At 35.5% G+C, this 15537-nt stretch overlaps 1 protein-coding gene across 23 annotated transcripts in view; it reads left to right on the top strand.

Annotated features, from left to right (window-relative positions):
• Positions 1-15537, top strand: part of Trpm (Transient receptor potential cation channel, subfamily M) — a 171131-nt gene that overhangs the window by 112182 nt on the left and 43412 nt on the right. For all 23 annotated transcript variants that reach the window (XR_008405528.2, XR_008405525.1, XR_008405526.1 and 20 more), the window contains 2 exons: positions 8970-9126; positions 11040-11187. Coding sequence is in view for 19 of the 23 variants with exons in the window: in XM_053758238.1 (XP_053614213.1) it covers positions 8970-9126; positions 11040-11187 (305 nt within the window). In the remaining 4 variants the exon portion in view is untranslated. The remainder of the gene's footprint in view (positions 1-8969; positions 9127-11039; positions 11188-15537) is intronic.

Below are 15537 nucleotides of genomic sequence, written 5' to 3'. Positions count from 1 at the left end.
ATATTTCATTGCGTTAAATAAAAAAGTATTCATATAAATACTACTACGCAATGTTTATGCAATCGCATTGGCATTCCACAATAGTGTGGAGCCGGCATTAAATATCAAATTAATTCGTAAAAAACCGTCATTTCGAAGTTAATCTACCGACGTAATTTAACAAGATACCAGCAATTATTTTATGCAAAATCAAGCAAAAAAAAAATGCCTATTTGCAAATCTTCCTTTTCATTTCGGTAGGTATACATCGTTTCAAGTAATCTTTGATCTTAGAAAAAATGATTCGATAAATGGAATTCTGCGAGATTTTTCTAAACAAACAGAAATTAATCTCTCGAGGGATGTCCTTTCATCAAATTACCCTCGTGTCTGCGATTAATTTAACATTGTTGCTTGTATGAATTTCTAAACATACCCGTTTCTTGTCCTTATTTAAAGCCGTAGGTATTACTGTCTAAATTACTACTTATCTAAGAGTTTGTGGAGCTGACGGCCACTCTTCAGTAAAATAGGCTTGAAGATCTAAATTATTGTGTTCCTTCTAGAAAACAATAGTACCGACTTTTGAAACAAGGGTAAACATTTCAAGTAAGTAAACAATTATGACGTATAAGTTATATGTTTAAGTTATAATAATATATACTATACATACTTATAACTACTGTAATTTCTGAATAAACATTTGCTTTTGAACTGAACTCGTAACCGCACGAATCCAGCGACCGGTTCCCTTTCCTTGAGTCAGCTTGAGTAATGAAGAATTCGTCTTTCTCTGTGCTTAGCTTAACGATTCCGGAGAATACAGCTATAGCTATATAGCTAACAAATAGCTTGAAGCTATTTGGGAAAATAGTACTTTGTTTTATACCCTCTCTCTCTCTCTCATTTGAGAAGTTCCCGCTTTTTCCCAAGCCAAAGAGCGTTGGAGCCCAGGGTTCACTTTCCGCTTGTTTTCCAGTTCGCACTTTTGTTCAAATCGTGAGCGGTCTAATAAAGGTTTGCATAATTTGACCTTTAAAAATCCTGTCGATTATATTATAAATAAGCCAAGGTATTGCCAAACAATTTTAAAAATGATCCAAAGGGAGGCGATCACTTAAAAATACATCCAATCAATCAAATAAACAAATAAATCGCAAAGTGCGAGAGCAAAGTGATTGACACTTCTGAACGTAACTGTCCGCGAGGGCTACTGGGAGCGGGTGAGGGGAGAGGGCTCTCCTATTGGATTCATTGAAAGAGAGTCGTCGTAAAAACGTCATGAAAATACATTTTTATTGGTCCAATAAACAGGAATCAGACAGCGACAGGTGGGCGGCGGGCGATATTGGATCACAAAGGGCACACACACACTGGCCGTTAACATTTTTCCGAAGAACATTTTATCAAGACAATTAGAAAAAAAATCTGGTCTAGTACGAGTTGAACTCGCATGTAGAGGGTTCCGTACAATGCCAAAGCTAATGTTTTTATTCATCTATTTTATTTTATTTTTATTGAATTCTTATAGGTTCTGTATTCTACAAGCAATGAACTATATTTTGTATATTTTTTCAAAATTTTAGGCACTGTAGTTTCTAATATGATTGGTGGCCAATTTTCATTGGTTAATTTTCACCTTTTGTCATGAAACTGTTTATTTTACAATAATAATAAAATTGTATTTGATATCCTTTTAAAGATCCTTTCGTTTGATATGACTACATTTTTTTTTTATTTCCTAATTTATCAGCAGAAAATTACCCTTATTTGAAAAAAATATTTACTTTCTCTGCACTATATTTGGGTCATAGGACCATCTTACCAAATTTCATCTGATTTGGTCCAATAGATACGGAGCAAATTGACTGTGACACACAGAGAGACGCACACGCACGAGTAATCTTATAAAGGTTTCCTTTTTTACTTTTTGTACGGAAACGAAAAAAGTATTTTTTTTTCTTTTTTATTTCTAATTGACAAGCAGAGTCCACAGCATGCAACACATAAAAACTCGTCTTTTATTTCCGTATATTTAATTCAACTCAAGACAATTTTCTGTTGAATATACAATCGACCTTGCCTTCGATTGTATATTCATATTATGTGTGGATGGTGATTTAAAATTTGTAAAGACAATTTCTTTTTATCTTAGCTAACCTCAGTACTTTTGAAGAAAAAACTGCAAAATGTTGCTCTTAAAAATTCTTAGACAGACCACGCCCGCCCCGATTTATGGGTCTACAGAAAGGGACGCAGGTATTTGAAAGAATGAGATGTAGGACGACCTTCCGTTTCTATACGCGCATTTCCTTCTTTAGACCCTAGATTGCCCTGCGGCAAGTGTGTGAGTAGCCTGCCTTGGCAACGTTTTTTGTTTTTAAAAACTTCCTCGTCATTATGAGAAAAACATCAATGTGAATACAGCTTTAATTCTATTTCTAGTCGGCCAGCGTTCACGTTTGTCGCCTACGAGCGAAGCAACACGTACATAATATACATGCCTATTTACCACAAAAAAGATGGTTCAAATGAACATAATAATATGTACTAAAGTTCACCGAAATCACATTTCTCTGTCCGTTTCATTACATTTTATGGTTATAACTTTTTAGCGTGCCATTGTGATATCCATATTCATAAATGACTTTTTAACAAAAATTAGGTGTGTTCAGTTTTAACGGCATCATGGTTTATTATTGTCACATAAAGATTGTAATATAACATTTTCATTAAACTTAAATATGGTTAACAACATAACAACACAAAAATGGTCTAAGGTGATCTTAGATTTAATGGTTAAGAGGCTCGCGTAAAACGAAAGGTACCAGGTTCGAATCCCACTGTCAATCTGACTCAAGTATAGTAGTTTTTATAGACCACCACATGCTTGCCGTAAAGGAAAACATTATGAGGAAATATGGACCCTGGTTGATCATTATTGATAGTGTGTGAAATGGAGAAAGCCATGACAAACCACTCTATTAATATTGTCAAGTAAGTTGTTATTGTGTGCTATATTCCACTCAAAGACCACGACCCTCTGCCATGAGGAATACGACTGAAGATTTTAGATTACATTTGGCCACATTTATGGCCATATGCACTACAGTAGTCATGATTCAGTGGTAGCTCACTCTCACTTGATTAAGCGTTCTAGTTTCTTGACAAATTTACTCAAACAATATCATTACTGAGGCAATATCAAATGATGAGAACGAAACGTACAACAATCATGCAGAAGCATAGCATTAATATCAAAATTAACGACACGCGTTACCCGAATCTTTTAGTAAAAGTTACCAAAAATACAATACACTCTATTTGCTTCCCCATAAAATCCCTAATATATATTTTATCATCCCCAAAATAACCCCTCTGCTCTGCTGGACTCACCCGCTTTATAGCCATAAGCGCAGATTTAAGGTACCCCGCTATTGTGTAGCGAAAATGATAAAAATACCGACCCCGAGAGTTGGTCATCGCTGATAAGAAATACCTTTGGTTATACGATATTTAGTATCGGTGGTGTATCTGTATAAAGCCCGGACTTCACTAAAGAAGCGATGTTTTAAGTGTATATCAAAGGAAGAAATTTCCTAGTCAATCGGAATTTCGAGTGATCAGATGATCACTTACTACAGAGAGAGAGACAGAGAGATCTCTGTCCTGTCCTATTTGTCGCTTTGTAGTTTGCGATACCACGAATCCCTGGATCAGTTTGAAAAATAAACCATCAAGTATTAAATTTCGACTGTGTGTTTACAGCCGGTCCTGATACTCGTAAATTCTCCTTTGGAATTCTATGGTTGCCAAGAATTCGTGTCCCTTGTATGAGATCCACGGTCTGCTGGAAGAGATTTCCTTAAGAATAACCAGCGTCTATGTACAAATACTCTATGTATTCTATGTATGTTGTTTCGTATATACGAACGTGTAAATACTATCCCATCAAGAACATCCTGTTATAACTAGCAAGGTCTCGACGGGAAACCTCTATAAAAATTTATGAAATCTTTAGAAATAAAGAAAATATTTATTTGCCAAAAACATGAGTACAAATTGATATCTAAATTAATTAAATCTAAATGTTTTACCTAATATAAGTATGCAAGTACGAGTATAAATAAATAAAGAGGAGCTTGCTATCCACTACAAATAACAAAAAAAAAAAGAATTATAATGTATACTAGCACTATATTCTATCCGAGTCTATCATTAAAGAAATCATTTAAAGTATATTAACATTATCAGTTTATTAACGACTTGAGGTGCTTTTGAAATAGATTTAAATTTAAGCTTTTATATTGATTTATTATTTTTAGGTAAAGCGAAGTCTAAGGTTGCTTACTGCTATTTCTTTATTAATATAGATTTTAGGGTATTCAGTTAATTATCCATCAGCGACCACCCTCAACGACGTGTCAGGTGTCTTGCAGTTAGTTCCATTAAAGTTTTATGACCGTACCGTACTCTTGTCGTATGCTTGCTATAAACATCTTTAGTCTAATTAAGAATGTTCTTTGCAGATGTGTGTCGTTTTAGCAAGACCAAATATCGTTCAAAATGTGCATTGGATTTTATGTCTTTAAATAAATAAATAAATAATAAATATATTAGGACAAATCACACAGATTGAGCTAGCCCCAAAGTAACTTCGAGACTTGTATTATGGGCTACTAACTCAACGATACTATATATTTTATAATAAATACATATATAGATAAACATCCAAGACCCGGCCCAATCAGAAAAAGATCATTTTGCATCATGACCGGGGATCGAACCCGGGACCTCTCGGTTCAGTGGCAAGAACCTTACCACTGCGCCACCGAGGTCGCCCTTGAAGAATAATTTAATTTCTGATTCCTTTACTGATATATTCCAAATTACAAGCTTTTATTCACTTGCAATATGTATGTTGGGATGGAATGTTGTAACTCAATTTTGGAGCAGATATTATGAACTAATCGAGCTGAAATTATGTACCCACGTTTAGCTTGAATGACATTGCATTATTATGATAAGCATGACCTGATAGTGCACCCAGGAATAGCTCACACACAATTAATGCAATAAAATCTCTCTGACAACTAGAAAAGCTTGTCTCAAACATGCCATTTTTTATAAAAAAGCTTATTGAGTGATTCTTCAAAAAGGCATCGAGCCGAAATTAAGTTCGGTAGCCTATTGTCTATTTAATATATACCTCCATACCTCTTTATTCTGGAGACTGGCCGTAAAGGGGTGGGCTGTGTACGTTAAAGGACGTCGCACCGACGAAGGTTATAATTAAAGATTGTAGCGGTAGATTGTATTAGGGCGCGGCGTTGATTACAGAATGTTGTGATCTATCATTTAGATTTCAGTGTAAAATATTAAATTTCGTAGGTAATTTTTTTCTTTTCTTGCGAACAAAAGCAATGGTACTCCCCCTGTTTGCTTAAAGACAATTTTTTTACGAATTATCATCAATTTGTTTTTTTATTGTTATGTTGTATAGAATACAAAGCGAATAGTAGTTAAGATTTTAAAACGATTTTGTATTCCAAATCCTAAATAAAGTCTTTTTTATTATTTTATTTTCCATAAAGTTTAATTTTGACGTCATATCTTAGCGATACTAGCTATAGTCCGTAGCTCCGCCCGCGGTAACTTATGTTCTCGTTCTCGGATCGTTTACACTGTAAAAAAAATACCCTGTACATTTATTCCAAATTTCATCAAAGCTGGTCCAGCTAACCCGTGGAAGCGTGATAGACAGACGTTCACATTAATAATATTAGTATACGTATCTAACTCATAAGATGAATATCAATGAATCTCCCAAAGGACACCTTAATTGTGAACTTAAGTAATAAAATTATTATGACCAAGCTATTGTTTCGCCTAAATGAAACAAAACACGTGATCCCAAAACTTTGCCGAGGGCCTGAAAACTAACTTCTGTTGATTTCATTATGATTATACAAGTATTTATTATACTTATTTAATATATATGCATGTAGATATACTACCTATTTATCGATACTATCTCAGGCAAGCGCGCTTGTGCCATCCCTGGTACTGCAGGTTATGGTGACCACTTACCATCAGGTGGGCTGCAAGCCTGTTTCCTTGCTCAGCGTATAGATGACAATTTCACTTGGAAAAAAAAAACTAACTACTCGACAAATCTGCTTAAAGTAATTGGTCAATTAGCGCTTTCCAACACTTGTATATCACAACTTTTAACGCTAAGTATCTATTCAATATGTTACAGATAGACAGACTATCAGATACTTTATCAGCTAGCAATAAAATAGACCATAAGTCTCCATTTTTAATTTTGTGCCGGTTCCCGCCATTAACGGCTTGTTTCCACTCATTTCCATAGGATATTATTCAGACTGAGTTTTGAAAATTTTCCAACTTTAGCGAAGTTTCTTCTATTGCAGTCTGATTAAATTTTTCCTAACGTTTCATTTGTATTTTTTTTCTTTTACTGACATCATTTTAGTTGTGCTAACTTTTAACTATTAATAAAGATCTTTAAAAGTCCAGTGGTTAAGAGAAAAGTCTTTAATCGATAGACTTTTTTACAGATTTTGCTATTTTCAGAGAAATACCTTGTGTCAGAGAGTCGACCTTGGTGGCGCAGTGGTAAAGTGCTTGCCTCTGAACCGTGAGGTCCTGGGTTCGATCCCTGGTCGGGTCCTGATGGAAAATGATCTTTTTCTGATTGGCCCGGGTCTTGGATGTTTATCTATATATGTATTTGTTATAAAATATAGTATCGTTGAGTTAGTATCCCATAACACAAGTCTCGAACTTACTTTGGGGCTAGCTCAATCTGTGTGATTTGTCCTAATATATTTATTTATTTATTTATTATTATTAATTAGCTCTATATATCATTATCTAAAAAACCGAGTCTATAATCTGTATCCATACAAATATTATGAATACGAAAGGCTGTCTGTCTGTCACACCTTCACTTCACTTCATTCCGATGAAATTTGAAATAGATATAGTTAATGATCCATGGTCAAATATTAAATACTGGGGGCAACAGCTATTATATCAAGTAGGTAGTCTTAAAGGAGACGATCAATACATTCTATGTCGCCTGTCTGTCTTTTCATGCAGTTTTCACCAATAGATAGTGATTCCTGAGGAAGGTTTAGGTGTATTATTTATTATGTTTTTACCCGAGCAAAGGCTGGACGGGCCGCTAGTTATGTATATAATATTTCTATTTAGAAAAGCAAAAATATTTGTTTTAGAAATGTGTAATTTGCGTCCCGACCAATGGCACAGCTGGTGTATATTGATGAGGGCGATATCGATAAAAACTTTTTGCTCCGAAGCATATTGAGTAATCATAAAAATGTCTAGGTTATTTTTATAGAAATATTATTTATTCGATTTATATTGAAACTAGCTTTTTCCCGTGGCTTTGCACGTGTTGTTTTTCACCAAATTACCATAATGGGGATTATGGTAATTTGAAGGATGATTTTTGAAAAAAGTAACTTATAAGTAGCCTATGTTTGAACTGGGATATTTAACTAGCTGCATACCAAATTCCATCAAAATAGGTCCAACGGTTTAGCTGTGAAAGCGGAACATACAGACAGACAGACTAGAGAATTTCGTAGTATGGAAGTATGGATAGTAAAACTATATCTGCAACAGTAGTGACGGTTAAGACTCTCTCACAATGGTCGGCCATTGGATGGGTGACCAAAATTATCTTGAGCATCTCCGTGCTTTGGAAGGCACGTAAATCCGTTGGCACCGGTTGCATTTGCAGTCGTTAAAACCTGCCGATTTGCAATGGGCCAGCGTGGTGGGTCATGATTGATGATGGTGAACAAGAAATCATAGCGAGTTTTTCGATAAGATTTATCAAACTCTTATAATTCAGATCCGCAAGGGGTGACTGAAAATAAAGCTTATCTCGAAAAATACATCTTTTTAGGAATAACACAAACTGAGCCATTCCTTTGTTTACTTTACGATGTTACGAAGTAAAATATAGTCCGATAGCATTGTTAGTTAATGTGTCTAACAATGGTGTCAGATTTTACAAGATACCTGAAGACATTATAACATGTTTTAATGGCAGCCATGTCTTATGACAATAGCTGTGTTACATTATTTTGAACAGACAGCCTGGACAGGCTTCTTCACCATAGAGAGTCTGTTTATACACCACATACAGGCATGACATGTCTTTATGAAAATAGCTGTATTACATTATAATGAACAGACAACCTAGCTAAAATGTGCTATAGTCTTCACCATATTCTCTACAGCCAGTAAATATACCGACTAGGCAAATACCTTCGTTTTGTCTTCCATATTTTTTTTTATATTTGGCAGTTTGTCCTTTCCCGTCGTTATCTATATAATATTAAAGAACAAGCGTTTTTTACTAATCAACGCCCAACCTAAACCATAGAAATTATAAACGCGAAATTAGAGCAGTAGCTTTAGGATATTAGGTAGTGCTCAGATAAGAAAGGAATTTTCAAAATTCGTCCCCTAAAGGGGTAAAAGTTTGTGTGAAAAATAACTAAAATCTTTAATGATCTACTTGAAACTTGGCACAAATGCTATGCAACAAAAATAATGAATCCCGTTTTTAAAGATTTTTAAAAATTCGAACTTTACGAACTTTTCGAACGTTGAACGTCGAACCTAAACTATTAGGGTGAAAAGAAATAACGAATAATCCCATTCAAAATTTCGTCAACTGAAGATATGAGTAGACAGCTCAGCGGTAATTCACGCTGTTACTGGTGATGGTTCGAATCCTGAACTTCAATTATTTTGAATTAAATCTGTTTATCTATATAGGGTAATCTGAGAAAGTTTTATTATGGTTTTACCCTAGCGAAGCCGGGACGGGCTGCTAGTATTTTATATTTTAGAAGACCCTTTGCTTAATCTTTGGGAGAGAAAGACTTCCACACTTTATAGACTTCCACATTGTATTGTTTCAGATACCCACTCCTCAACGCCCGTGGTCTGCCTCGTGATAGAAGGTGGCACGAACACAGTGAGAGCTGTGTTGGAGTACGTCACTGACACTCCACCTGTGCCGGTCGTGGTGTGCGATGGGAGCGGCAGAGCAGCTGATCTTATTGCGTTTGTGCACAAGTAAGTTTCTTTTATGCCGGCTCCACTGTCGTCGAACAGTTAGCTAAACTTTGGCGGATTCGGTAAATAAAAACATACTATGTTCTCGCATTCGCTTCGGCATGTGTCTGAGTTTATTGATTATTATATATTAGCCACATGAGCCTTCGCACGGGCTCATTTAGATATGTATAAACCATTAGGAATAATTTGTGTAAATATCAGTGAAAACTGCATTAAAATTCGTTGCGTAGTTAAGAAAGCTTAGGTAGTTACAGGCGAGCGACTTTATTTTTGACTATATAGCGATAGTGATGACTAACAATTGCGACTTCTGAGACTCCAACTAGCCTACTCCTCCTCCTCTCAGACTATCTCCAAACCGAAAATCACCTTATGCCAAGTAGGACAAAAGGACAAACCTTTAACATTTATAGTATTAGTATTACCTAAATACTTTCATTTAATAAATGAACATATATGAATCATGTCTTCTAACTTTGGATCAATTTAATTCAGTTCTTGATAATCACTCTTTCTCAAAACGCAAAACTTACTATATATAAGTCTTACACTGTCAGCTTATTACAAATATTAATTATTTATTAATTATATAGCACCATATATACTAAGATACATAACAACCAAATTATGTATATTTTTATCGAAGCTTAATAACTTTTTAATGAAATATTCCCAAGATAATTTTCGATCGTATTAAACGTGTAAGCAACGTCGTTTGTCTGCAAACAACTGAACGACACTACAGAGCATTGTCAATATTAGCTGGAGATATGAACCGCTTCTTAGGAACCGGGAAATGTTGTGTATATTTATGTAATTTTATCGAATGAATCTCCGATGAAAATATAATTTTCTTTTATAGAAAAAAATATTCGTTTAGGTTTCCAAAAAATACTGCTTTGGAACATTATTCGATCCTCTTCTAAAACGGCGTTTTGCATTTTATATGGAGGTCCCATACATTTTGAACTCAAGATTTTCCAAGCCTATTTAAAATACTTTAGAATATATATATATATATATATATATATATATATATATATTTAGAATATATATATATATATTCTAAAGTAAGTAAATATAAGATTAATAAAAGATATTGAAATAAGAAAAAAACGGGTTCCCATATTGTGAGTGGGGCGAAAAATTTGAATGGAATTTTACACATAACAAGATTACTTTGCCATAGTTACCCAGCTGTGGTATTAGTTATATACTAAGTACTGAAATTGTGAAGAGAAAATAAACGCTTTTAATTATTATTATTATTATTAAAAATGGAATTCACGAGTCCAGGGTCCACTTTCCTACTTTTTCTTCCACTTCCACTTCGTAGAGATAATAGTTTAACTTAATAGTTGTCAGACCATTGACCACAATATAACCAATATACACACAAATCGAGTATATAGACGTAACTTAGGTAGTAGATATAGAGTAGAAACAATTAAAGCCTGGGAAACACAAGAAATGTTGGCTTGATGTCGTCAAGGATGACGTGCGTGCCAATGGTCTAACAACCAGGGATGCCGACGACCGTACGATGTGGAGACGAAAAAGTAGGAAAGCGGACCCTGGGCTCCGACGTTCAACGGCTGAGGAAGAAACCGGGAATACGCTCAAATAAGAAAGAGAAAGCGCTAAGTTCCTCAATATTGAAGTTTATAAAATCCGCAACACCCCCGAGCGTGATACGAAACATGGGGTAACTTCGACAGAATCTGTTAACACGATCGGGTAACTTTAACTTGTATGTTGTAATTAGTCCGCCCTGTAACTGTTGTTGATTAATCGCCTATTAGTTTGGGGAAGTTTTAGTTGAAATATGTTAAGACGTGTTTTGATTTAAACTCTCAATTTTCTCGTATTAATATTATAATATTCAATCTAACCAAACCTTCGTAACTCAGGTATGCATCAGAGAGCGGCGAACAAACAGTGCTAGAGTCTATGCGGGACTTCGTCATTGGCACCATCCAGAAGACGTTCGAAGTGGGGCTCCAACAAGCAGAGTGTCTATACGGGGAGCTCCTGCAGTGCACCAGGAAGAAGAACTTGGTAAGTGACATCTTGTTTTCATCATCATTATTCAAGTGTCAGTTGTTTCTGGACAACGGTGATCGTTCACTATCTAGTAACCCGTTCGTTTACCGCTCTTTTTCGTAAAACAGTGAATAGATTGGAAAAAAGAAAATAAGTAATATTTTCATCACCGTGAATACGTTTGTATGGGCTCCAACCTAACGTAAGTCTAATAGGGCATATTACGCAAAGCTTAGCGCAGATGGCGCTACTAGTACAACTAAGGTACACAAACATTTCTAATGAAGGCAAAAAGCGCCTATCTTCAATATTGTTGCAGATTTACGACCAAAAATACCTTCTACGCAATCGTGGTGGGAGTTTAAAGGAAATAGAAGGATTTAGTTGATTATCCTGAAAATATTATCACAATTTTAGGTTACGTTCTGCATTATTTGGTCACTGTGGTCATAAACTGGTATAAACTTTATTTTGACTGAAGATCTTACCTATTTGAAGTCCATATTTTAATATTAGTATAGTCTACACGTGTGAAGTGTTTCGAGCTTCTTTTCGACCGTGGAGCGTATTCCATAGTTTTTGAAGTTTTTTTATCTTATGGAAAACTATATTTCCCAATATTTCGGCACCCGAATATGCTACATTGTTGTATATTTTCACTAACAAATGCTTACATAATGAAAGGATTAATAAAGTATTCTAAAATAAACGTTTTAATCGATATTGCAAGAGGCGGCTATTATTCCGTAAACCAGTTATTGGCAGGAAGGACATTTAAAACGAAATTTTGGTTTGCAAGGTATATTCTCACGCGAACACACCATATATCTAAGCAGTATCCGCCTGTGATCGAAAGGTCCTAGGTTCGAATCTTACTCGTGCCACATGAGTTTGTATACCGATCTTACTTAATGTACAGTATTTCCAATGACCACCATTTGCTTCCGGTAAAGGAAAACATCGTGAGGAAATTGCACATTGATGGATAGTTTAGTTCACTAGTGTTTATTCGACTATACCTGCCACTGGGTGGTGGTAGGTAGCTGTAAAAGTCATATCAGAAATCTGTAGGCGTCTTGAATAAAATCTGACACCAGTGTTAGCAATAACACACTCGATATGTTGATGACACCGCACCGCATATATTCAAACAAAAATATTTTGGCTCCGTCATCCATCCTCTCTTCTTCTAATAAGTTTATCCATACTTTCTCTCTAATGGTCCTGAAAAATTCTGAAGTTGTCTGAAAATGTCCTTTAAAAATCTGTTCCTTTCGCATTTCCAAGTTTAATTCAGTTTAAATTACGTTTAAACTCTTGGCACACCCTAGAAGTGATTGTAATCTATGAAATGTCCCTTTGTACGTGAAAGGCACAAACGAAGTAAATAGCACCCCAGCTCATCTGTTTGATCCCTTATCTGCCCTGACATTATTCAAAAGCTTTTATTAGATTATTTTAATTTATAAAATATTTGTTTGTTTGCAATTACTTTATTGCACAAAAATAAATACATAAATTAAAATTAATACAACATACCATGTACAACGGCGGATTTATCCCGTGTAGGGATCTCATACTATTTAATCGTTTCTTGAAGTGAAAACTTCTTTAGCGTTGTGCACTTTTTGTGTTGGGTAAAAAATGTTAAACTCGCGTCAGGACACGTGGCTTGATCGAAAATTCGTAAGAAGTCAAAAATGCATAACGTTATTATTCAAGTTTTCACTTTTGCCGGCACTCCCGGAGAGCAACGCGTTTTTTTTTTTTCGGGTTTTTTTCTCGACTTTTATTAATTTGATTCAGAAATAGGCGATTCACCTCAGGTACTCGATAGAGGTAGCTGCAATACGTATTACCGATTTTAAACCGGCAATAATAAAAAATGTAAGTTACAATGGGAATAAACGACGGCCGTGGTAAATTCAAGAAGTGGGCCCTCAGACCACACGCACATAATTTTTTGTCATTTTGACGATGTAATGTTCCGAGAAAATTTGTAGAAAATAAGTTATACAGTACTTTCGATTTCTATTCAAAGATAGCTTCTGATAAAAGACATACTCGTATTCAATTCGAAGTCTCATAAAAATATAACTACTTTATAGTCCAGGGACAATAGTTTACGTCGAGCCAATTTCCCCTTCGGCCACAAATGGAAAGTTACGGACAAAGACCGGAAACCGTGGCCGAGGACCGGAAATATCCGGAAATACGGGCTGACTGAATTTATTAGGCTGTGTAACAAGCGGCTTTGGAAATCTTTTTAAAAGATGAATTTCTTTGAAGTGCCATTACTATTATACAATTTTTGTGATGAATGGCAGGTCAGAGCCAAGGTGTAACTAAAAATGTATTTTTACTCAAATTACTCATCTCTCTCATGATCGTTTTCCTGGTTTTTTCCCCCGTTGAGCGTCGAGCGTCGGAGCCCAGGGTCCGCTACATCAATATACATATTATTATTTACCTCAACGATTTGATTTTACTATTTGACGACCTCGGTGGCGCAGTGGTAAAGTTCTTGCCACTGAACCCGGAGAGGTCCCGGGTTCGATCCCCGGTCGGGTCATGATGGAAAATGATCTTTTTCTGATTGGCCCGCGTCTTGGATGTTTATCTATATATGTATTTGTTATAAAATATAGTATCGTTGAGTTAGTATCCCATAACACAAGTCTCGAACTTACTTTGGGGCTATCTCAATCTGTGTGATTTGTCCCAATATATTTATTTATTTATTAATTTACTATAGACCAGCTCTTGACCGCGGCTTCGCCCGCTAAATTTTCCCACGGGAACATTTATTTTTCCGGGATAAAAGCTCCGTACTAGGTAAGTGTGTGAAAAATTTTAAGAGGAATGGTTGAGTGGATAAAGCGTGAAGAGGTACCAATAACCTTACTATCGCATTTATAATATTTGTTAGGATTCGGGTGCGTTTAAACTCAATCTAGTCTAATGGGTAGGAAAAATTACGTCTAAAGTCAGATCAAAGAATGCCAATTAATTCTTATCTTGAAGATCCCAAAATCGTAGTGTTCTGGAAAAAAGAATCACAGACGGAAAGGGAATTCCAAAACTTTTTAATATTTATTCGAAACGTTGTCGATGTAATGGAAAATATCATTAAATATTGAGATACTGAATAATTGATGCCACTCTATATAATGACCTCGAGTGAAATGAATGCGTTCAGAAGATTTCAAGATAATGAAACCGGCCAAGTGCGAGTCGAACTGGCTGGAGGGTTCCGTACCATTCTGTAAAAATATTAAAAATATCACTTTTGTTATATATAAATATTTATTTTATTCTGTTTAATCGCTGTTCATGAGATACACCTAGTGACAGACGGACTGACCAGTAATTGGGTCCCGTTTTACTCTTTGGACACAGAACCCTAAAAATAAACACTTTGATTGAAAAATAAATACCAATAGGTTACGCAATTACAGTGCATTTGAACCTTTACTCTCTCACAAGCTCGTATGTTTTTTTATTTCATGGCTCCATCTGGTTACATGATTAGATGACATTGACAATGAAGTGACATTACATTGTTAGGTAACATCACGAAGCAGGGCTTAGTGTGAAAAAACTAACCTTTTGACTTTGAAGATTAAGATTCATCTGAGATTTTACGACCGGCCGCCGCTTACCTGACACCTACCCAGAACTCCTCAACGGTGTCTCTACAGTTTCCGTCATGCATTGAATGTAATAAGATCTCTCTGACAACAATAAAATCTTGTGTCAAAAATTACATTTTTGTAAAGAAAAATGTGTAAAGTTAGTTGGAGAGTGCTGGAGAGTGGCAATGGCTACTTTGCCGTGTATTACCATATAAGTATGTTTATCAATTAACGTACAAAACTGTTCAAGCAAAAAAGGGGTCAAGTTAAGCGCCTCTTGTACAATACGTTCAAAGTTCAGGAGTTACGGCACGGTAATTTATATTCGAGATAACACGGGTCACTGTTATGTGGGAGTGTTCAGTTTGACCGCACGTGGCGAATATTGCGTATATAGTATTATATAGGTGTTTCACTTGTATAATGACATGCTCAAAATAACATGTTATATGCAAATGTATTCCGGCAATAAATTATAGACACATTTGCCCCCTTCGAGCCTAATTGAACAACAGAATCGCAGACCTATATGATATAAAAATATGATATAAAAGATGCTATTATTGAAGGATTTTCGTTCAAATAAAAAAAAAAGTAAATGACATAATGAAGTAAACTTTAAAATATGTAGTCACCTCGTAGACACACTCGGAGCACGCTACGTATTGCTGCTACACAAAGCTATGAAACGCTACGAGGGTCTACGATCATCTACGCCAGCTAACCACTA

Source organism: Plodia interpunctella, chromosome 18 (assembly GCF_027563975.2).
Source record: "Plodia interpunctella isolate USDA-ARS_2022_Savannah chromosome 18, ilPloInte3.2, whole genome shotgun sequence".
NCBI classification, from domain to species: Eukaryota; Metazoa; Arthropoda; class Insecta; order Lepidoptera; family Pyralidae; genus Plodia; species Plodia interpunctella.
The sequence above is the reverse complement of the archived record's forward strand: the minus strand, read 5'-3'. Positions and strand labels throughout refer to the sequence as shown.